Source organism: Mauremys mutica, chromosome 4 (assembly GCF_020497125.1).
Source record: "Mauremys mutica isolate MM-2020 ecotype Southern chromosome 4, ASM2049712v1, whole genome shotgun sequence".
Classification (NCBI taxonomy): Eukaryota; Metazoa; Chordata; order Testudines; family Geoemydidae; genus Mauremys; species Mauremys mutica.
The window spans coordinates 154,750,172-154,773,230 of record NC_059075.1 but is presented as its reverse complement, the minus strand read 5'-3'; the positions used below and the strand labels follow the sequence as shown (position 1 = coordinate 154,773,230).

The 23,059-nt window shown below is 58.7% G+C and overlaps 2 protein-coding genes across 2 annotated transcripts; both read right to left on the bottom strand.

Annotated features, from left to right (window-relative positions):
* Positions 1 to 413: 413 nt before the first annotated feature.
* On the bottom strand, positions 414 to 5,107 carry LOC123368678 (erythroblast NAD(P)(+)--arginine ADP-ribosyltransferase-like). The gene is made up of 5 exons (XM_045013678.1): positions 4,956 to 5,107; positions 3,429 to 3,538; positions 1,364 to 2,084; positions 1,100 to 1,135; positions 414 to 560 (listed from the first exon to the last, which is right to left on the bottom strand). Exons 2-5 carry the CDS (start codon positions 3,495 to 3,497, stop codon positions 547 to 549), a joined length of 840 nt encoding a protein of 279 aa, XP_044869613.1. The 5' UTR covers positions 3,498 to 3,538; positions 4,956 to 5,107; the 3' UTR covers positions 414 to 546.
* A 3,037-nt stretch (positions 5,108 to 8,144) lies between these two features.
* Positions 8,145 to 23,059, bottom strand: LOC123368676 (mitogen-activated protein kinase 7-like). The gene is made up of 7 exons (XM_045013676.1): positions 22,908 to 23,059; positions 22,004 to 22,229; positions 21,611 to 21,776; positions 16,734 to 17,857; positions 12,865 to 14,306; positions 12,569 to 12,696; positions 8,145 to 10,677 (listed from the first exon to the last, which is right to left on the bottom strand). Exons 2-7 carry the CDS (start codon positions 22,215 to 22,217, stop codon positions 10,524 to 10,526), a joined length of 3,228 nt encoding a protein of 1,075 aa, XP_044869611.1. The 5' UTR covers positions 22,218 to 22,229; positions 22,908 to 23,059; the 3' UTR covers positions 8,145 to 10,523.

The window sequence follows — 23,059 nt, the reverse complement described above, 5'->3', positions numbered from 1 at the left end:
GTCGACAAAATCTACGTTGCCTCTGCTGTCCCCTCGCTCCCCCCTCCTGCCCCATGCCCTGCTGCAGCCGTGGCGGTTAAAAAAATCCAACCCTTTGCAATGCAGGCGTTTATTGCACTAGCAAATACAGGACTGGAGAATATGAGGGTGGAAAGGTCACAGGCACACAGCCTCATACACACAGACACACACGGCCCTGATCCCCACCAGCAGGGGGCAGCGCTGGTCACACACACACACACACACACACACACACACACACACACACAGCGCTGATCCCCTCCAGCAGGGGGCAGCGCTGGTCACACACACACAGACACACACGGCCCTGATCCCCACCAGCAGGGGGCAGCGCTGGTCACACACACACACACACACACACACACACACACACACACAGCGCTGATCCCCACCAGCAGGGGGCAGCGCTGGTCACACACACACACACACACACACACACACACACACGACACTTGATAGAGCTCCTGGCTAAAAGCATCCCAGGGGGTTGCTGCTTCCCCTCCTTGCTCCGGTGCGGCGAGCACCTCACAAATACAGCACTGCAGGGAGACACAAGCGCACGCCACGTTAGCTATCTGCACGCACCTCAGCCACAGACCCACCCCCCACCCCCGCCACGGCACTTTGCCCAGCTGGATCGGTGCCAGTGCCCTCCAGCACAGCAGGGGAAACTGAGGCACAGAGGGGGGCAGAGAAGCCCCCAAACTCACCCAGGGAGTCAGTTGCAGAACAGGGAAAATAATCCAGGTGTCCTGATTCTTAGCTCCCCAAGCCCCCACTCTAGCCTCCCAGACCCCCACTCCCACTCCCCTCCCAGAGTCAGAGATAGAACCCAGGAGTCCTGACTCACAGCCCCCCTTGCTCTGACCCCCAGACCCCACTCCCCTCCCAGCACTGGGGAGAGAACCCAGGAGTCCTGGCTCCCAGCCCCCCAGCCACTAGCCCCCACTACCCTCCCAGAGCCAGGGAGAGAACCCAGCAGTCCTACAAGTAACTGTCTCAAGCCCCACGCACGCTCCCTTTCCAGCCAAGGGATGAGCCCCCACCCCCACTCCCACCCCCACCCCCACCCCCGTACCTCGGTGATCAGGGCAGCTCATGGTACTGTTCCCTTCTGGAAAACAGAAAACAGACAATTAATTTTCCCTGCCACCCTCCGAGCCAGCCAGTCCCCTGGCCTGGAGTGGGGTAGGAGCCAGCACCCCCTAGAGGCGAAAGGCCCTGTGTCCTATTCCTCACCCCACTCCCGGGCCAGACCTGAGCTGTCACCCCCTAGGGGCTAGTTTTCATCTCCCTGGTGGCCTTCCATAGCTTGCGTCCCTCCCTGCGTCCTCCCCCTCACCTCTTCCCAGGTAGGCACAGTTATGGTTGCTGCAGACGCCCACCGACTTGGCGTGCACCATCTTCTTCCTTGGCGTCTCCTTGACCCCGGTGACCCGGAACATCTCGTAGGGCGGCACCACCATCTCCTCTTCCCCTGGGAAGCGGGACAGATTCCCCACCGGGAACCCCTGGCACGAGAGCAGCACGAAGAAGGTCGTGCGTCCAAATTCCTCCGCCTTCTGCCTCTTCTCGGAGGTTGACGTGAACTGGCCGAAGCGGAACAAACCCTCGATGGAGAACTTCACCTTGGTTCCTCGGTAGACTTTGGCACAACTGGGCTCCTTGGTTCCTAGCTTCTTGGCCGCCTGGGTCAGGAGGAAATGCAAGGACTTGAAGGCAAAGCCGGCATATGCCTGGGGGCTCTTCCATGCCGTTCTGGTTGCCACGTTGAACGATTCGTAGAGTGGCGGCTCTTCCAAAGTGTAGGCCAAGACAGCGACGCTGTAGAGGGCCCTCAACGTCTTGGGGAAGATTGTTTGGTTCTCCATCTGCATCCACATCTCCTTGGCTTGGTCCCACGCCTCGCGGAAGAGCTGGTTCTCCTCCAGCTCCTCTTCCAGCAGGGATGGGAGGCACCATTTCATGGCCTTCACGCAACCTCGGTAGATGTCGTCCAGGGAGTTGGAGGCCAAGGTCAGGGTGGGGTTCCCCCCCGCCGTGCGGTTCTCATCGGGGCAGGGCTGAAACAACCGTCAGCTCAAGGTCAGGCGTGACCCTTCATGGACAATGCTTCAGAAATGACCCATGCAGGGAAGAACGGGGACTGCACACAGGGGGTTTCTGCTGAGGGGAATTTCCAGTAGTGGGGCCTAGTGGTTAGAGCTGGAGAGGGGACTGGTTCCAATTCCCAGATCTAGCAGAGGAGTGGAGTCTAGGGAGCTAGATCGGGATAGGGGGCTGGGAGCCAGGACTCCTGGGTTCTCTCCCCAGCTCTGGAAGAGGAGTGGGGTCTAGTGTTTAGAGCAGGGGAGCTGGGAGCCAGGACTCCTGGGTTCTATCCCCAGCTCTAAGAGGGGAGTGGGGTCTAGTGGTTAGAGCAGGGGGGCTGGGAGCCAGGACTCCTGGGTTCTCTCCCCAGCTCTGGGAGAGGAGTGGGGTCTAGTGGGTTAGAGTAGGGGGGCTGGGAGCCAGGATGCCTGGGTTCTATCCCCAACTCTGGGAGAGGAGTGGGGCCTAGTGGTTAGAGCTAGAGAGGGGTCTGGTTTCAATTCCCAGATCTAGGAGGGGAGTGGAGTCTAGGGAGCTAGATCGGGATAGGGGGACGGGGAGCCAGGATGCCTGGGTTCTATCCCAGTTTTGGGAGGGGAGTGGGGACTAGTGGGTTAGAGCAGGGGGGCTGGGAGCCAGGACTCCTGGGTTCTGTCCCTGGCTCTGCCATCACTGGGTAACCTTGGGCAAATTTCCATGGTTCTGTGGAGATTGTTTCCTTTCCCACCCTTCGTCTAGTCAGCCTGGCAGCTCTTCAGGACAGGGCCTGTGTTTGTGTTGTGCCCGGCACACCGGGGGCCTCGATAGCCCCCCTGGGGTCTGGGCAGCCCCCAACACAATGGAGCGCCTGCTGGTGGATGGGGCTTTCCGGTGCTTCTCCAGCACAAATTATACCAGCAAGTGGCCAATATCTGACTTTTACAGATGGCTGGAAATTCAAGCACAGAATGTTTTAGCTACCTCTGGGGCGGGTCAGCTGGGGAACAGCCACACATAACGTCGCACAGGGACGGCTCGCCCAGAGCTGAGCTGCAGCCACCTCTGGGGTGGGGCAGCTGGGGAACAGCCACACATAACGTCGCACAGGGACGGCTCGCCCAGAGCTGAGATGCAGCCTCCTCTGGGGTGGGGCAGCTGGGGAACAGCCACACATAACGTTGCACAGGGACGGCTCGCCCAGAGCTGAGCTGCAGCCACCTCTGGGGTGGGGCAGCTGGGGAACAGCCGCACATAACGTCGCACAGGGACGGCTCGCCCAGAGCTGAGCTGCAGCCACCTCTGGGGCGGGGCAGGGATATTGTATCGAAGCCACTTACCCCTGAGGTTCCAGGAGGCAGCGCCCAGGCCACAGTGAAAAGCAGGAGGGCGACTTTCTCGGGGGACATCCTGGCATCCGAGCCCCGAATAATTCACTGAGGGGCTTCAGCTGAAAAACCCCCAAATGACCATATCAGACTAGCCAGCCACGTAGGAACATTCCCCTCTAGGGGGCGCCGGCTCCCATCCGCCCCCAGGGCAGGGCACTGGCTGGCTCGGGGGGGAAATGGGCCAGGGGCCACGTAGGAGGATAGTTCTTACCTCCCGCTCTCTGTCTGATTCCTCCCAATCACACCGGCCTGGGCGGTTTTATGAAGCCCAAGGCCGGCCCTGGGGAGGAGGAATCAGTTTCTAAGATCTCCCCTATCGGCCCCAACGCGCGGCCGTTGCTGCTGTGACCGGCCCACGGGACGGATTTTATCTGAGTCCCTCTAGTCACACATTTCCCCACCTCTGCCCGTGGGCTAAGTTGATTCCCCAATCAGCAGACGTAGGTGCGGGAAGTGGGGGCACAGGGGGAGCTGCAGCACCCCCAGGTTTTATGCGGGGCCACCGGCCCCACACCCGGGGATCCACTCCTCGGCTCAGGTCCCAGGGGCCAGCCACTGGCCACGGTCCCCGGCCGCTGGCCCTGCACACGGTCCCCCACTCCCAGGGCTCCACTCCCGGGGCCCCACAGCCGGGGCTCTGCTCCCAGTGCCCCATATCCGGCCCCACACCCGGGGCTCTGCTCCTGGCCCCCACACCTCAGCCCCCTTAGCCCTGTCCGGGTGCCCCCCTCCCAGAGACTCAGCCCGGGGTAAGGGGGCTGGCTTCCAGCACCCCCACTGCTAAAGCCAGTCCAGCGCCACTGCCAGCCGATGTTTAGATCTTGAAGCCATTCAGGGTGGAAATAAGCCCCCGGACGAGGAGAACCCCAGAGTCCTGCCTCCCCCAGCGACGCCGTAACTGCACCCCCATCTCTGCCCCTTAGCACCTCAACGGCTCACGCGGCAGGTCTGTCGCGTAAAGTCCAGCTCCTGCTAGGAGCAAGTGAGGAGCTGCAGCAGTGTTGGTTCAGCTGAAGCGCGGCCTGGCACCGTGGGCTCCTGATCTGGGGCTGGAGTCCAAGGTGCCACCACCACGCCGATAATTAATAACGTGCAGCGCCGAGCACAAGGCCAGGCCATATCCTGCCAGGCAGGGGCTCGGAGAAGGCTCTCGGGGTCCTCAAGGACGAGCAACCCGGCGTGGGATCCCAGCGCAAAGAGCTGGTGTGATCCTGGGATGCACAAACAGGGGAACGGCGAGTAGGAGCCGAGAGGTTTATTTGGCCTTGGTGCGACCGCGGCTGGGGTCCTGTGTCCAGTTCTGGTGCCCACCGCTGGAGAAGGACGTGGATCGACTGGAGACGGGGTCAGAGAAGGACCAGGAGAATGATTAAAGGATTGGACAACCTGCCTTAGTGTGAGAGACTCCCGGAGCTCGAGGGGTTTAGAGGAACAACGAGAAGGCCCCGGGGTGACTAGATCACGGGCCACAAGTACCTCCATGGGGAACAGACGTGTGATCGTGGGCTCCTCAGTCTAGCAGACAAAGGTCTAACACGATCCAGCAGCTGGAGGCTGAAGCTAGCCCAGTTCAGACTGGAAATAAGGCAGAAATTCTTTACGGGGAGCGTAACGAACCACAGGAACAACGTAGGCTCCAGCCGGCTTCTCAGGAGCGTGTGGCCAACCTAAGTTAGACCAACCTCTCTTATCGCTTCCTGCCATGCACAGGTCACCTCTCACGCTCTCTGTCTTACGGGGCACGGGGTCAATGCATGGCACGGAGGGGAAGAGATAAACCGGGCGTGCCACAAAGGGGCCCTTATCACCAGGGCCATTTCACCAGCTGCCCCGATAAGATTGTTTCCAGCCCACAGTGCGCACCCAGAAAGATGTCCACCCCGGCCACGCAGGCGGCTCAAATCACTCTGCTGACGTAAAGGACTCCATCCTCTCAGAACAGGACGCGGAGGTTATTATCCCCGAATCACAGGTGGGTAAACTGAGGCACCAAGGACACCATTTCCTCCGAACGTCCCTCGGGGTTTTTTTCCCCCCTGTCTATTCAATTTGTTTGTTTGCAATCTCAATCATTTTTTTAAATTATTTTCTCTTTAAGGAGAAGTTATTTTCAGCCTTAACAAAGTTTTTTGCCTTGAATTTTCCTTAGTTTTTTTTTTGGGGGGTGGGTCTATTCCATTTGTTCTGGTTGGTTGTGTCTGTGTGTGTTTGGTTGTGATCTCAATCATGCTTTGATATTACTTTCTCCTTCCTTAATGGAAAAGTTATTTTCATCCTTAACTGGGGAGGGGGGGAGAGTTGCCTTGAAATGTCCTCATTTTTTGAAGGAAATTGTTTGCAAAAAGGATCTTTCTTTTAACCACAAAACCTCTTGCTGAATTTTGATCGCAGCTATTTTTTTTTTAAACTTTGTGATACACATTTGCACCCTTCACTTCCCCTTAACACAGTTCTTTGTCTCAGAACTTCTAAATATTTGCAGAAGTGCAGATTCTTCTCAAAATCTCTCTTCCCAAACATAAAGAGGGTCTGTATTCATCGGCCCAAATACGAATGAACTGAAATCTAATCGGCAGCAACGGATCTAAAGGCAGTTGTTAACGATATATTGAATTTCTTCGTCACGACCAAGTTTTTAGCTGAGAATTCCTTTTCTCTTTTTAAAGTAAAGCGTTGGCAAGACGCCTGTCTGCCTGGCAATGAGGCTGGATTTTATTCTCCAGTGCAAATAACATGAAAGAGAAATAAGATCAGGCAGCAAAATCTCGACAGTCGTTTGTTAAAAGTTCTTCAGCATCACAAAGGTTTGGGCCGGGGAATTTCCACAGTTTGACGGGTATTGCAAAGGGTTTGCAGAACTAAGGGAAATGCTCCCTCTGGCTGGGAGTAAAGAGGGACTATTAGTCTATGCGGCAAATCAAATTGAGGCAAAATGAGATTTTTAAACTTTTTTCTGTGTAATGAAGGGGTCACATTTTAAATCAGCTAAGAGAGGTTATAGCGCCCCCTGCTGAGCCTCCTGCCCACTCCCTGCAGCCCAGCGCCCCCCACCCATCCCCCCGCCCCACTCCCTGCAGCCCAGCGCCCCACCCCCAGCACCACACTGGGGCATTGGTGCCCCTCCCAGGTCCCCCCCCCGGCTATAGCTCCACCAGCCGCAGGGGCGCGGCGTTGAGCCCATCTCTGTGGACCCCGGGGCCGCCCACGGGGTAGCGGGTCTCGGCGAAGGCGTCGGAGAAGGTGCAGAGGTGGGTCGTGGCGGCCGCGTCGTCGAACGACGCCTGCGCCCCTCGCAGTCCCGCTACACCCCGACCCGCCGGGGCTTGGCCTGCAGCGCCCGGGGCCGGGAGGGGGCGTCCAGGCCCCGTGGCGGAGCCGGACGGCCCGGTAGCATCACCTGGGCCTCCTGCCGGCTGACCGAGGCCCGAGCCAGCCCGATGTCCCAGCTGGTTTTGTCCCCACCTCCACCTCCCAGTGGTGGGGCCCGAGGTGAAGCCAGGGCCGCCGGGGGGGGGCAAGTGGGGCAATTTGCCCCGGGCCCCACAGGGCCCCCCCCGAGAACTCTATAGTATTGCAACTTTTTGCTATGGAAGAGGCCCCGAAATGGCTTTGCCCCGGGCCCCCCGACTCCTCTGGGCGGCCCTGGGTGAAGCCGGCCGAGCCCAGCGCACACACGCTCTGGCTGAAGCTTTCGGGGCCCTCGGGCGCCTCCTCCTGGGGCTCGTCACCAGCCGGCCGGGGAGCAGGTCGGGGACAGCAGCAGGTTGGGGTGGCTGGGGGCCGGGTCCAGGGTGATGAGGGGCAGAGCTGTAAGGGGGGGGGAAGGGGGGAGGTCTCGGGACCAGGGGAAGGGACCCCGGCCCCGGAGACACTCACTCTATCCCGGAGCAGGGGGAGTGAACAACCCACAGCCCCGCCCCCTGATCCCAGAGACACGCCCCTCTATCCAGACCCCGCCCACAGCCCCACCTCTGATCGCAGAGACACGCCCCTCTATCCAGACCCCGCCCACAGCCCCGCCTCTGATCGCAGAGACACGCCCCCTATCCAGACCCCGCCCACAGCCCCGCCCTGATCCCAGAGACACGCCCCTCTATCCAGAACCCGCCCACAGCCCCGCCCTGATCCCAGAGACACGCCCTCTGTCCTGACCCCACCCACAGCCCCGCCCCAGTCCCAGAGACACACCCCCTCTAGCCAGACCCCACCCACAGCTCCACCCTGATCCCTTGGGAACCCCTTGGGAACAGCCGCATCGAACGCTGCCCAGGAACAGCTCGCCTGGCCCTGAGACGCAGCCAGCTCTGGGGTGGGGCCCCTTGGGAACAGCCGCATAGAACGCACTCAGCCCCTGACTCCGCCCCCACTACACCCCTTCCCCCAAACTCCCACCCTGTGCCTGCCCCTCCCCCAACCGCACCCCATCCCCGCTCCTCCCCTCCCCCCCCAGCGCCTCCTGCACGCCGCAGAACAGCTGATCGCAGCGGGCGGGAGGCGCTGGGAGGGAGGGGCAGAAGTTGATTGGCGGGGCCGTGGCAGGCGCTGGGGGGGGAGCTGGCTGCCGGTGGGTGCTAAGCACCCACTCATTTTTTTCCATGGGTGCTGAAGGGCGCGCAGGTGCGCGTGGATCAGGTAAGTCGCCTGCTTCTGGGTGCCTAGGTTTGAGTCTCTGCTCCCTGGGTGAATCTGAGAAGACTGGGGATTAGATGACGATAGGCAGTGGGATTGGATAAAACAGGAAAATGAAAGAGATTGGGGATTAGATTAGACACACCCTGGGGATTAGGACAGTTGATCGGAAAATGGATTTTCTGTTCCCGGAAAAACTTTGAGATTTTTTTTCACCCCAAAATTGCAAGATTTTTTGTGCAAGCCAAAAAAGTTCAGTTTGGGTCAAAATGTTTCATTTTGGTTCATTCAAAACAAGAGGAATTTTTTTGTTTTTGTTTGGTATAAAATAAATATCAAAATGAAAGGTCGTTCCCAAACAAAATACTGAAATGTCTGACATTTTCAAAGAAAACATTCTATTTCTGCAAACAACAGTGAGTTGAAATGATACCATTTGCGGGGGCAAATCGGTGTTGTCAAAACGGCTTTTTTAAAATGGAAACCAGTTGTTTCAATAAAAAAAAAGTTCTGAGCAGCTTTTAGGGATTAGATTTGAGAATGAGATTAGACTATGCAGGTAAAAAGGGGAAGAGATTATATTGGGGGTTAAATTTGGTAGATTAAAAGGAGACTAGATAATACATGAGACACTGAGTGAGGATTAGATTAGACAGGTTAAAACAATGAGAATAGATATTATATTAGGAAAGTAAAGAGGGGATTGGAGATTAGAATCAACGCAGAGTGGGAACCAGAGTAAACTGATGGAGTATTCGGTTTTTTGCAAAAAAAAAAAAAAAAATCATTTTGGGCCAAACAGAAAACGCAATTTTTAAAAACGTCTGGCAAATCAAAAAGAAAAAAAATCTGTTTTCAGTCGAACTAACTATTTTGAGCTGGGTTTTTTTTACCTTTTTACAGGTAATTTCTGTACGAACAGCCGCTTCCAAGAGAAAACTCGACTCCGAAAGTGTCAAAACAAAAGGTTTCTGTGGCTTTCTGGTTTTAATTTTTTTTTTTTATTATATTAAATTTGGAATTGAAAAATGAAAACGTTTCGGCTCTAAGATGTCAATTTTTTTATTGTCCTTGGAGTTTTTTGGCTGGTTTTCCAACCAAAACAATTCTGCAAAACCAAGGCCAGCTTTTTGAAAGGTTTCGGTTACACCGAATTTGCGGGGTTTGTAGTAGAAAAAGTCACTCGACTCTAAATGAAAGTGGCAAAAAAGGCTCATGTCATTCGGGGTGTATTAACGGGGGTGTCATATGTAAGACATGGGAGGCGATTCTCCCCTCTGCTCGGCCCTGGTGAGATTTCAGCTGGAGCAGTGTGTCCAGTGCTGGATGTTAGGAAAGATGTGGACAAATTAGACAGAGTCCAGAGGGGAGAAACAAACATGACCAAAGGTTTAGAAACCCGACCTATGGGGAAAGGTTAAAAAACCGGCATCGTTAGTCTAGAGAAAAGAAGATGGAAGGGGGGCCGGAAAACAGTCTTCAAAGATGTTCAGAGCTGTTACAAGAGGACAGTGATCAGTGGTTCTCCGTGTCCACTGAAGGGGGTGGGGATTAGATTGACGCAAGAAGAGATACCGTCCAAATGGCTTACAGGATTTAGGCTCCTGAATCTCACAGCGATCCAAGCCATTAGGATCCTGAACCCTACTGACTTCCGGCGAGATTTGTGCTCCTAAAGCTCCTGGTCGGAGTTAGGTGTTTAAATGGCTGTAAGGATCGGGATCGGTGGGGGAGCAAGGTGGGTGTTAGGGGACGGGATGAGAAATCAGTTACAGGAGGGAGACGGAGGTAGGAATGAGGAGAAGGGAAATGACAGGAGACAGCTGGGCTGACGCAGCAGGATGATGATTCACATCCCACGGGATCAAGCCCGGGCTAAATCCTCGATGCTGCAGCGTGGGCAGGGATCAAAGCGAGGCCTCAGCAGCGCTGGCCCATTCCACCGAGGGCGGGGATTCCCCAGGCAGCTCGGCTTAGTAAGAGTCAGAGACGGGTGAGCCACGCTCATGCTCCAGGGCAACTCAGAGGGGTCAGGAAGGAAATCAAAACACACCCATACTGCATTGCAGCGCCCCCTAGTGCTGCTCTGGGACATCGGAGCCAGCACCGACTCCCAGGGGACGGCGCCCCCGTGAGCCCTTGCCCCGCAGCACAGTGCCCGCTGGGTCAAGCTCTCCCAGCCATGCATGGAGCCCTCCTGACCCTGCCTAACATGAGGCCTGACAGGACAGCAGGCAAAACCAGCCACGGACCCAGGCGATCGGGAGGGGGAAGTGTCTACTCGTTGCTTGCCCCATCGAGACCCTGATGCGTAGCCGGTCCTGACCTCAGGGGGAGGGGAAGAGGGGGGTTGGTCCCGGCCCCACTCTCCCCCCGCACGGAGAGGGGAGGCACAAGGGAGCTGGGATCTCAGCCTCAGGCGTCCTGGAGGTCGGGAATGTCGGAGAGGATCATGGGAGAGCCCAGCTGCAGCTCCTGCTGGAGGGACTCCATATCGGCGGGGTTCATCCGATGGACCTCGAGCCAGTCAGCCAGCAGGGAGGCCGAGAGAGGGGCTGAATCGCCCTGGCTGAGGGGAGGAAGAAGACAAAGAGAGAGATCAGTCGGACGGACGTCGGGCCAGGCCAGATAAGAACCCCGAGCCTCCTCCCAGTGGGACCCCGGGAAGGATTTGAACCCATGAGCCAAAGTTGCTGCAGAGCTTCATGGAAGCTGTAGTTCCAGGGCCTTAGCCTGACTACATCTCCCATGATGCTCCAGGAGCTCCCTTCTAGCTGATCCTCTGTAAGGGCCGAGGCCTGATCTCGCTCTGGTTCTTCGAGTGGCGAGGCGCAAATCGACTTGGGGGGCGGGTCGGCTCCCTCCGAGCCGCGCGGCCGCATGGGAGGAGAGAGGGAGGGGGCGCGCAGGGCCGCGGCGGGGAGTCCTCTGTCCCCACCACAGCCCCGGGGCAGCCTGCACCCCGAACCCCCCAGCCCAGCCCCACACCCCCTGCACCCCAACCCTCTGCACAGCCCTGAGCCCCCTCCCACACTCCAAACCCCTCATCCCCAGCCCCACACCCCCTGCACCCCAACCCTCTGCACAGCCCTGAGCCCCCTCCTGCACCCCGAACCTCCCAGCCCAGCCCCACACCCCCTGCTCCCCAACCCTCTGCACAGCCCTAAGCCCCCTCCCACACTCCAAACCCCTCATCCCCAGCCCCACATCCCCTGCACCCCAACCCTCTGCACAGCCGAGCCCCCGCCCACACTCCAAACCCCTCATCCCCAGCCCCATACCCCCTGCACCCCAACCCTCTGCACAGCCCTGAGCCCCCTCCTGCACCCCGAACCTCCCAGCCCAGCCCCACACCCCCTGCTCCCCAACCCTCTGCACAGCCCTGAGCCCCCCCTGCACCCCGAACCCCTCATCCCCAGCCCTGCCCCACACCCCCTGTACCTCCTCTGCACAGCCCTGAGCCCCCTCCTGCACCCCGAACCCCCCAGCCCAGCCCCACACCCTCTGCTCCCCAACCCTCTGCACAGCCCTGAGCCCCCCCCCACCCCCCAACCCCTCATCCCCAGCCCCACACCCCCTGCTCCCCAACCCTCTGCACAGCCCTGAGCCCCCCCGCACCCCAACAACCCCTCATCCCCAGCCCTGCCCCACACCCCCTGCACCCCCCCTGCACAGCCCTGAGCCCCCTCCCATACTCCGAACCCCTCATCCCCAGCCCCACACTCCCTGCACCCCAACCCTCTGCACAGCCCTGAGCCCCCTCCTGCACCCTGAACCCCTCATCCCCAGCACCCCCTCTGCACAGCCCTGAGCCCCCTCCTGCACCCCGAACCCCACATCCCTGGCCCCACCCTACAGCCTGCACCGCCCCACACCCCAACCCCCTGTGCCGCAGCCCTGAGCGCGCTGCCTCTCCTGACCCTAGGAACTGGGTCTGGCCAGGAACTGGATAGGGGTAGGTGCCTTTTTCCCAGCGCCCTAGGGACGGGGAAAGGGCGGGTGCCCAAGAGTATGCGGGTAACACATCATATCTTCTTGCCGTGGGTAGGACTCCCCAGCCAGACTACATCTCCCATGATGCACAATGACCAGGGATTCCCATGGTGCACCGCCTCCCCTCGCAGAGGGGAATCAGGGTGCACTGTGGGAGATGCAGTCCGATGAGGGAGCCCATCTCAGAGGGCAGAATGAGATAACCCAGCCACTACTCCCAGGATGCACTGCGGCAGCTCAGCCAGAGGGGAAAACCATGGTGCACCATGGGAGATGTAGTCTGTCCAGGGAGCCTGACCTATAGAAAGCTTGAAGTGCCTGAAGAACACTCATGAGTGGACCTAATGGATCAGCACAGGGGAGGGGCTGGGAGCCAGGACTCCTGGGTTCTCTCCCCGGCCCTGGGAGGGCAGTGGGTCTAGTGGTTAGAGCAGCGGGGAGCTGTCCCTGCTGTGCGGAGCTCTCACCTGTCCCTGTTCTCCCCCACCATGTCGAAGGACTGATTCAGGAACTCCTCCAGGTCAAAGCCCACGCCGTAGCCTGCGCCGCTGCCCTTGGGGGTCACCGAGAAGACCGGCGGCAGGAGATCCTCCACCTGCGATGGCAGCGAGACACGGTGAGCGTGGCGCCCCCCAGGGCCCATCCCCACCCGGGGCAGGATCCTGCCCGACCGGCTGCTCCCCGGCAGAGACGGGGACGCCCCACCCAGGCCCACCTCGCCGGATCAGTGCTGGCGCCCCCTAGAGGGGAGAGGCCCCGTTACCTGCGACTTGGAAAGCTGGTGCGTGACCATGGTGATGTCAGGCGACTCCGTGGTGGGGGCGGTTTCCGGCGACGCGGTCGTGGCGATCGGATGCTGGCCGGGCCCTTTGACTCCTCCCACTGCTGGGTCCGGCGCCCTCTTCCCCATCTCCTGCAGGAAGACGGCCGGATCTAACCCCACGCCCTCCCTGCCTGGTGTCACAAGGCTGCCCACGGCACGGACTGATGGCCCGTCTTGCGGCGGTGCCCCGCTAGGCGTCGTCGGGACTTCCCCAGGTGCCGGCCTCCCGGCCACGGCCCAGTTCTCTGGGCACTGGACACCGGGCCATGCGCTGATCCCCGCCAGGCCAAAGGGGGTCTGGAAGATCTGACCCGGGGCGTATTTGACACTCAGGAGGCACTCGGGTTTAGCCGAAGCTTTGTGGCAAGGTGTGGGGGCCACCAGAACCGGAGGGAAGGGGCCGGGCGGGGCTGGGAAGTACTGGACCATGTTGGGGACCGAGCCGCGGGCTGGATCTGCCACTATCGGCAGTACGGTGAGTTTGGGGCCGCCACCGGCTGGCGCCTTCTCGGGGAAGCTCGTGGCTGGGAGGTGGCCAACGGCACCCAGAGGAACGTGGCCAGCAGGAGTGGCTGGGAGGTGGCCAGCGGCTCCTGGTTGAAGGTGGCCAGCAGGGGTGGCTGGGAGGTGGCCAGCGGCTCCTGGTTGAAGGTGGCCAGCAGGGGTGGCTGGGAGGTGGCCAGCGGCTCCTGGTTGAAGGTGGCCAGCAGGGGTGGCTGGGAGGTGGCCAGCGGCTCCTGGTTGAAGGTGGCCAGCAGGGGTGGCTGGGAGGTGGCCAGCGGCTCCTGGTTGATGGTGGCCAGCAGGGGTGGCTGGGAGTTGGCCAGTGGCTCCTGGTCGAAGGTGGCCAGCAGGGGTGGCTGGGAGTTGCCCAGCTGCTCCCAGTGTTACATGGCCAGCAGGCGTGGTTGGAAGGTGGCCGGTGGCTCCCGATGGAACGTGACCAGCAGGCGTGGTTGGAAGGTGGCCGGTGGCTCCTGATGGAACGTGACCAGCAGGCGCGGTTGGAAGGTGGCCGGTGGCTCCTGATGGAACGTGACCAGCAGGTGCAGCTGGGAGTTGGCCGGTGGCTCCCGGTGGAACGTGCCCGGCAGGCACAGCCGGAACATGGTCTGTGGGCCCGTTGTGAGCCGGCTTCTGGTGGTTCCGGTCAATCATCTTGGTCCATCGCTCCAGGAGGCTGCGGTCGTTTTCGCTCAGCACCAGCCCACCCAGCACGTCCCCGCGCCGCAGCTCCTTCCGCTCCTTCTCCTTCTGCTTCTTCTCCCGCTCCTTGGCCCGCTCCTGGCGCCGCTTCCGCTTCTCCTCCCGCTCCCGCTGCCGCTCCTGGGCCGTCACCGGCTTCCGCACGTCCGGGGCCTCCGGCACGGAGCACTGGGTGTCTGGCAACAAAGCAGAGAGGTGTCAGCTCATTCCCGACCCGCAGACCCTGCCAGCCTGGCCCTGGCCCGCCCCCAGCTCTGCTGGTGCCCCTCACTCCCGACCCGCAGGCCCTGCCAGCCCAGCCCTGCCCCCCCCAGCTCTGCCGGTGCCCCTCACTCCCGACCCGCAGCCCCTGCCAGCCCAGTCCTGCCCCCCCAGCTCTGCCGGTGCCCCTCACTCCCGACCCGCAGCCCCTGCCAGCCTGGCCCTGGCCCGCCCCCAGCTCTGCTGGTGCCCCTCACTCCCGACCCGCAGGCCCTGCCAGCCCAGCCCTGCCCCACCAGCTCTGCTGGTGCCCCTCACTCCCGACCCGCAGCCCCTGCCAGCCCAGCCCTGCCCCCACAGCTCTGCCGGTGCCCCTCACTCCCGACCCGGAGCCCCTGCCAGCCTGGCCCTCCCCCCAGCTCTGCCAGTGCCCCTCACTCCTGACCCGCAGCCTGCCAACCCGGCCCTGCCCCCCCAGCTCTGCCGGTGCCCCTCACTCCTGACCCGCAGCCTGCCAACCCGGCCCTGCCCCCCCAGCTCTGCTGGTGCCCCTCATTCCCGACCCGCAGCCCCTACTGGCCCAGCCCTGCCCCCCCCAGCTCTGCCGGTGCCCCTCACTCCTGACCCGCAGCCTGCCAGCCCGGCCCTGCCCCCCCAGCTCTGCTGGTGCCCCTCACTCCCGACCCACAGCCCCCACTATCCAAGCAAAGGCAGAGACAGGAAGAAAACAGCAAGATTACACTAACCCCTGTCTCACACGACCGCCTCATAAACAAACTAGGGAAATGCAGCCTTGATAGAGCTACTACAGGGTGGGTGCAAAACTGGTTGGAAAACTGCTCCCAGAGAGTCGTTATCAGTGGTTCACAGTCGTGCTGGAAGGACATAACAAGTGGGGTCCCGCAGGGATTTGTTTGGGGTCTTGTTCTGTTCAGTATCTTCATCAACAATTTAGCTAATGGCCCAGAGATACACTGATAACGTCTGCGGACGATCCCAAGCGGGGAGGGGCTGCTAGTGCTTTGGAGGAGAGGATGAAAATTCAAAATGGACAAACTGGAGAAATGGTCTGAAGTCAATAGGATGAAATTCAATAAGGACTAATGCAAAGTGCTCCACTTAGGCAGGAACAATCAGTCGCACACACACAACGGGAAATGGCTGCCTAGGAAGGAGAACTGTGGAAAGGGATCGGGGGGTCAGAGTGGATCACAAGCTAAATCTGAGTCAACAGTGTAACGCTGCTGCAAAACAAGCGAACCTCCTTCTGGGCTGTATCAGCAGGAGGGTTGTGAGCAAGACGCGAGAAGTGATTCTTCCGCTCTGCTTCGCGCTGCTACAGAAGCAGCTGGAGTGTTGGGTCCGGTTCTGCGCCCCACATTTCAGGAAGGATGTGGACAAATTGGAGAGAGTTCAGAGAAGAGCAGCAAAAATGGTTCAAGGTCTGGAAACCAGGAGCTGGGAGGGGAGATTGAAAGACCTGGGTTTGCTGAGTCTGCGGAAGAGGAGACTGAGAGGGGACATGAGAACCGTTTTCAAGGTTGTTACAAGGAGGAGGATGAAAAACTGTTCTCATTAACCTCTCAGGACAGGACAAGAAGCAATGGGCTTAAATTGCAGCAAGGGCGGTTGAGGTTGGACATTAGGAAAAACTCCCTCACTGTCAGGGCAGTTAAGCACTGGAATAAATTGCCGAGGGAGGTGGTGGAATCTCCATGACTGGAGATTTTTAAGAGCTGGTTAGACAAACCCCTGTCAGGGATGGTCTAGATAATACTGGGTCCTGCCATGAGTGCAGGGGACTGGATTAGACGACCTACTAAGGTCCCTTCCAGTCCCACATGTCTCCGATTCTATGAAAATCAGAAATAGAACCCAGGAGTCCTGGCTCCCAGCCCCCCTGCTCTAACCACTAGACCCCACTCCACACCCAGAGAGGAGAGAACCCAGGAGTCCTGGCTCCCAGCCCCCCTGCTCTAACCACTAGACCCCACTCCCCTCCCAGAGAGGAGGCGAGAACCCAGGAGTCCTGGCTCCCAGCCCCCCTGCTCTAACCACTAGACCCCACTCCCCACCCAGAGAGGAGAGAACCCAGGAGTCCTGGCTCCCAGCCCCCCTGCTCTAACCACTAGACCCCACTCCACACCCAGAGAGGAGAGAACCCAGGAGTCCTGGCTCCCAGCCCCACTGCTCTAACCACTAGACCCCACTCCCCTCCCAGAGAGGAGGCGAGAACCCAGGAGTCCTGGCTCCCAGCCCCCCTGCTCTAACCACTAGACCCCACTCCCCACCCAGAGAGGAGAGAACCCAGGAGTCCTGGCTCCCAGCCCCCCTGCTCTAACCACTAGACCCCACTCCCCTCCCAGAGAGGAGGCGAGAACCCAGGCATCCCAGCCTTTCACCTTTGTTCTTATTGCGCAGAGCCGACTTCAGCAGCGCAGCCTTGAGTGCCGCCTTGGTGTCGTCCGAGATGGCCCCCTCCCTCTTGGGCGGCGCGGCCTCCGGCTCCGCCTTCACCTCGGCCGGCCCCTCGGGCTGCGGGGGAGCCCCGGGCGAGGTCAGGTCGATGGTCTCCGGAGGGTACGGGACTTCCCCGGGGGCTGGCGACTCCATGGCGTAGTCTCCCCCGGTGGAGCCCGCACTGGGCATGTCCACGTCCTGGCAGCGCAAGGGGGCGGCGGCGGGCGGGGCGGCGGCGCCGGCCGGCCGGAGGGCGGGCTTGAAACTGATCTGCCGGCGGATCCCTTCGCGGCGGGCGTGGAAGTCGCGGATCTCGGCCACGATGGCCTCCTTGATGCGCTCCTTGGTGAGCACCTGCTTGTCGAAGTCGAAGTCGAAGGCGGGCACGCAGCCGGGCTCGTCGTCCGGGTCGTGGTACTTGGCCACGAAGGGGTGCTTGAGGGCCTCGGCCACGGCGATCCGCTCCCGGGGGTCGAAGCGCAGCATCTTGGCCAGCAGCGCCAAGGCCGAGCGGTCGGCCTGCTGGTAGAGGCTCTCCCAGGGCACCGGCTGGCGGGAGGGCAGGCTCTGGATGTAGGCCCGCACCCGGTCGGCCCCGATGGCGTGGATCACCTTGGCGGACGGCGTGCCCAGCACCGTCATGATCAGCTGCAGCTGGTGGATGTAATTCTTCCCGGGGAAGAGCTGCTTGCGGCCCAGCATCTCGGCGAAGATGCAGCCGACGGACCACATGTCGATGGCCTGGGTGTACTCGTGGAGGGAGAGCATCAGTTCCGGGGCCCGGTACCACCGCGTGGCCACGTATTCCGTCATGAAGTACTTGTACTCGTCGGGCTTGGTGCACAGCCCCCGGGCCATGCCGAAATCGCCGATCTTCAGCTCGCAGTTCTCGTTGATGAGCAGGTTGCTGGGCTTCAGGTCGCGGTGGATGACGTTGGCCGAGTGGATGTATTTGAGGCCCCGGAGCAGCTGGTAGAGGAAGTATCGGACGTGTTCCAGCGTGAGGGGCTGGGAGGAGTGGATGATCTGGTGAAGGTCGCTCTCCATCAGGTCTAGCACCACGTACCTGCCGGAGGATGGGGAGGTCAGCGGGGAGAGGACCCAGGAGTCATGGCTCCCAGCCCCTGCTAACTCACTAAACTCCCCTCCCTATAGAACCCAGGAGTCCTGGCTCCCAGCCTCCGCCCCTGCTAACTCACTAAACTCCCCTCCCTATAGAACCCAGCGGCCCGAGCTCCCAGGCCTCCCTGCTCTAACCCACTAGACCCCACTCCCCTCCCAGAGCCAGGGAGAGAACCCAGGAGTCCTGCCTCCCAGCCCCCCCCGCTCTAACCACTAGACCCCACTCCCCTCCCAGAGCTGGGGGGTAGGACCCAGGTGTCCTGGCTACCAACCCCACCTAGCTCTACCCACTAAACCCCACTCTCTTCCCAGAGCTGGGGACAGAACCCAGGAGTCATAGAATCACAGGACTGGGAGGGACTTCGAGAGGTCGTCTAGTCCAGCCCCCTGCACTCAAGGCAGGACTAAGTATTATCTAGACCATCCCTGACAGGTGTTTGTCCAACCTGCTCTTAAAAATCTCCAGTGACAGAGATTCCAAAACCTCCCTGAGCAATTTATTCCAGTGCTGAACCACCCTGACAGTTAGGAAGTTTTTCCTAATGTCCAACCTAAACCTCCCTTGCTGCTGTTTAAGCCCATTGCTTCTTGTCCTGTCCTCAGAGGTTAAGGAGAATAATTCTTCTCCTTCCTCTTTGTAACAACCTTCTATGTACTGGAAAACTCTTCTCATGTCCCCACTCAGTCTTCTCTTTTCCTGACTAAACATACCCAACTTTTTCAATCTTCCCTCACAGCTCATGTTTTCTAGACTTTTCCTCATTTTTGTTGCTCTTCTCTGGACTTTCTCCAATTTTTCAACATCTTTCCTGAAATGTGGTGCCCAGAACTGCCCACAATACTCCAGTTGAGGCCTAATCAGTGCGGAGTAGAGCAGGAGAATCACTTCTTGTGTCTTGCTTACAACACTCCAGCTAATACAGCCCAGAAGGATGTCTGCTTTTTTGCAACAGCGTTACACCGTTGACTCATATTTAGCTTGTGATCCACTCTGACCCCAGATCCCTTTCTGCAGTTCTCCTTCCTAGGCAGCCATTTCCCATTGTGTGTGTGCGACTGATTGTTCCTTCCTAAGTGGAGCACTTTGCATTTCTCCTTACTGAACTTCGTCCGGTTTACTTCAGACCATTTCTCCAGTTTGTCCACAGCATTTTGAATTTTCATCCCATCCTCCAAAGCACTTGCAACCCCTCCCAGCTTGGTATCATCCACAAACTTTATCAGTGTCCTCTCTATGACATGATCTACATCATTGATGAAGACACTGAACAGAACCTGACCCTAAACCAATCCCTGTGGGACCCCACTCGTTATGCCCTTCCAGCACGACAGTGAACCACTGATACCTACTCTCTATCAACAGGTTTCCAACAAAACACTACCACAAGGACACAGCTTGTATCATGTCCCTGCATTCACTGCAGAGCACACCACCAGTCACTGACGTTCTTAGGGCTATTTATTTATTTTTAAATGAACCAAGTATTACAACAACAAACAGAAGAGAAGCTGCTTCTTACTGTGGCTTATTTAAATGTTCACCCACTCCCTTGCTGATGGTGCTAATAAGGCATGTGAAGAGGACTAACCCCATCTGTGATACCAACCTCATTTCTAGCCACAAGCAGACTTACCTCCTTCTCGCCCTAAATAATGAGTAACTGTGCTATCCCCTAGCCCCTTCAGCTAGATTGCAGGCCACATTCTGCTCTCAGTTACACTGGTGTAAATCTGGAGCGATGCCACTGGAATCTTGAGAGCTACTCCAGATTTGCAGTGGTGTAAATGAGACCAGGGTCTGGCTCCAACACAACAGCATCAACAGGTTTCCAACCAGTTTTGCACCCACCTACTAATAGCTCCATCTAGGTTGTATTTCCCTAGTTTCTTTATGAGAACGTCATGCAAGACAGTATCAAAAGCCTTACTAAAGTCAAGATATATCATGTCTACCGCTTCCCCCCTATCCACAAGGCTCGTTACCCTGTCAAAGAAAGCTCTCAGGTTGGTTTGACAGGATTTGTTCTTGACAAACCCAGGCTGACTGTTACTTATCACCTTATTATCTTCTAGCTGTTTGCAAATTGATTGCTTAATTATTTGCTCCATTATCTTTCCGGGTACAGAAGTGACGCTGACTGGTCTGTAATTCCCCGGGTTGTCCTAATTTCCCTGTTTATAGATGGGCACTAGATTTGCCCTTTTCCAGTCTTCTGGAATCTCTCCCGCCTTCCATGACTTTTCAAAGATAATCGCTAATGGCTCAGATATCTGCTCAGTCAGCTCCTTGAGTATTCTAGGCTGCATTTCATCAGGCCCTGGTGATTTGAAGACATCTAATTTGTAGAAGTAATTTTTAACTTCTTCTTTTCCTATTTTAGCCTCTGATCCTACCTCATTTTCACTGGCATTCACGTTAAGACAACCAATCGCCACCAACCTTCTTGGTGAAAACCGAAACAAAGACGTCATTAAGCACCTCTGCCATTGCCACATTTTCTGTTATTATTTCCCCCCCCCCCCCCCCCGAGTAATGGGCCTATCCTGTCCTTGGTCTTCCTCTTGCTTCTAATGTATTTTTTAGAATGTTTTCTTGTTTCCTTTTACGTCTCTAGCTAGTTTGATCTCGTTTTGTGCCTTGACCTTTCTAATTTTGTCCCAACGTACTTGTGTTACTTGTTTATATTCATCCTCTGTAATTTGACCTAGTTTCCACTTTTTGTAGGGCACTTTTTTTGATTTCTAGGTCATTGAAGATCTCCTGGTTAAGCCAGGGTGGGCTCTTGCCACACTTCCTGTCTTTCCTACGCAGTGGAATCGTTTGCTCTTGTGCCCTTAATAGTGTCTCTTTGCAAAGCTGCCAACTGTCTTCAGTTGTTTTTCCCCTTAGATTTGCTTCCCATGGGATCTTACCTACCCAACTCCCTGAGTTTGCAAGCATCTGCCTTCTTGAAATCCGTTGTCTTTATTTTGCTGTTTTCTCTCCTACCATTCCTTAGACTCATGAACTCGACCATTCCATGATCACTTTCCCCGCAGCTGCCTTCCGCTTTCAGTTCCTCCTCGTTTGTCAAAATCAAGTCTAGAACAGCCTCCCCCCGAGTAGCTTTCTCCACCTTCTGAAGTAAACAATTGTCTCCAATACATTCCAAGAACTTGTCGGATAATCTGTGCCCTCCTGCGTTATTTTCCCAGCAGATGTCTGGATAGTTGACGTCCTCCATCACCACCAAGTCCTGTGATGTGGATGGTTCTGTTAGCTGTTTAAAAAAAAGCCTCATCCCCCTCTTCTTCCTGTTAGGGGGTCTGTGGTAGACCCCTACCATGACATCACCCTTGTTTTTACCCCTTTTATCCTTACCCAGAGACGTTCAACAAATCCGTCTCCCATTTCCATCTCACTCTCAGTCCAAGTGTGTACATTTTTAATATATAAGGCAACACCTCCTCCCTTTTTTCCCTACGGGTCCTTCCTGAGCCAGCTGCACCTGTCAATACCAATATCCCAGTCATGCGTATTATCCCACCAGGTCTCTGGGATGCCAACGGTGTCATAGTTGTATTTACTTACTAGCATTTGAGTTCTTCCTGCTTATTCCCCATACTTCTGGCTACCAACCCCACCTAGTTCTAACCACTAGCCCCCACTCCCCTCCCAGGCTGGGGATAGGACCCAGGCGTCCGGGCGGGCACTCACACAGATTTGAAGTCGTCATAGGGCACGGCGGGTTTCAGGATGTCTTTGATGGCGATGATGTTGTCGTGCTTGAAGTGTTTGAGGATCTTGAGCTCACGGAGGGTGCGCTTGGCGTTCATCACCACATCGAAGGCGTTGGGGATCTTCTTGATCGCCACCTGCTGGCCTGGAGGCAAACGGCGCAGGGAGGGTCAGAGCAGAGACACTGTCCCCTGCGCAGCCCTCCCCTATGGAACCCAGGAGTCCTGGCTCCCTGCTCTGACCCCCCAGACCTAACTCCCCTCCCAGAGCTGAGAAGAGAACCCAGGAGTCCTGGCTCCCAGTCCCTCCCCAACCCACTAGACCCCACGCCCCTCCCAAGAGTGGGGATGGGACCCAGGTGTCCGAGCTGACCTGTGGATCTGCGGCGGGCGGAGCTGACCACGCCATAGGCCCCGGTGCCGATGGTCTCGATGACCTCGTACTCGTCCCCCACCTCGAAGGTGACGTCCAGGGAGCGGGCCTTGAGGATGGCCAGGTTCTTGGCCGCGACGGTGGCCCGGTGGCCCGGCTCCCGCTTGCCCCGCTCCTCGGCCTCCTCCTCTTCCTCCTTCCGCGGCTCCGCCATGGCGCCCGTCTCCTGCCGAGGGAAGGCAGGCCGGGTGGGGGGATCAGGGAGAGGCACCCGGGCCCCCTCGGCCCTGGGAGAGAACCCAGGAGTCCGGGGGGCCCAGCAGGGGCAGGGGAGGGGGGACGAGTCACCCCTGTATCTCCAGGGGAGAGAACCCAGGAGTCCGGGGGACCCAGCAGGGGCAGGGGAGGGGGGGACGAGTCACCCCCTGTATCTCCAGGGGAGAGAACCCAGGAGTCCGGGGCGTGGGGAGCAGGGCAGGGGGCAGCACAGGGGGGTGCAGGAGGGGGCTGGAAATGGGGAGCGCAGGGGAGGCGGAGCTTCAACCAGCTGTGGTGAGGGAGGGGCGGGACAAGGGGCAGGCCAGGCAAGGAGGGGGCGGGGCCTCTCTCCCTTATGGGGAGGGGGCAGGGGGGGTCTCTGCAGGGGGCGGGGCTGGGGCAGGGCCTCTCTCCCATGGGGCGGGGCCAACGGTCCCCAGGGGGCGGGGCCTCCACAAGGGGCGGGGCGCGTCTCAGGGGGCGGGGTCTCCGCAAGGGGCGGGGCAGGGGAGAGTCCATGGGGGGCGGGGCAGGGGAGAGTTCCAAGGGGCGGGGTCTCCGCAAGGGGCGGGATAGGGGAGAGTCCCAAGGGGCGGGGCGAGGCAGGGGAGCGTTCTAGGGGGCGGGGCCTCCTGGTGTCTCTCACCGGCTCGCGCCCGGGACCCTCCCAGCCCCGGGCTGGTTCCCTCTCGGGTCCGCCGCTCCCTGCGCCTTTCCCCGAGGGCCCGGATGTCTCCGCTCCCGCCCACCCGCCCAATCAGACTGGCGGGCAGGGGCGGTGCCCTCAGAAGCGCGCAG

Coding starts and splice junctions, on each gene's coding strand:
- LOC123368676 (XM_045013676.1), bottom strand. CDS start 22,217: ATGGCGGAGCCGCGGAAGGAGGAAGAGGAGGAGGCCGAGGAGCGGGGC. Junction 21,777..22,003: donor CGCCCGCCGCAGATCCACAG/GTCAGCTCGGAC, acceptor GTTTGCCTCCAG/GCCAGCAGGTGGCGATCAAG. Junction 12,697..12,864: donor ACCAGCTTTCCAAGTCGCAG/GTAACGGGGCCT, acceptor CTGCCATCGCAG/GTGGAGGATCTCCTGCCGCC.
- LOC123368678 (XM_045013678.1), bottom strand. CDS start 3,497: ATGTCCCCCGAGAAAGTCGCCCTCCTGCTTTTCACTGTGGCCTGGGCG. Junction 2,085..3,428: donor TGCCTCCTGGAACCTCAGGG/GTAAGTGGCTTC, acceptor CGGTTGTTTCAG/CCCTGCCCCGATGAGAACCG. Junction 1,136..1,363: donor CTGTGCCTACCTGGGAAGAG/GTGAGGGGGAGG, acceptor TCTGTTTTCCAG/AAGGGAACAGTACCATGAGC.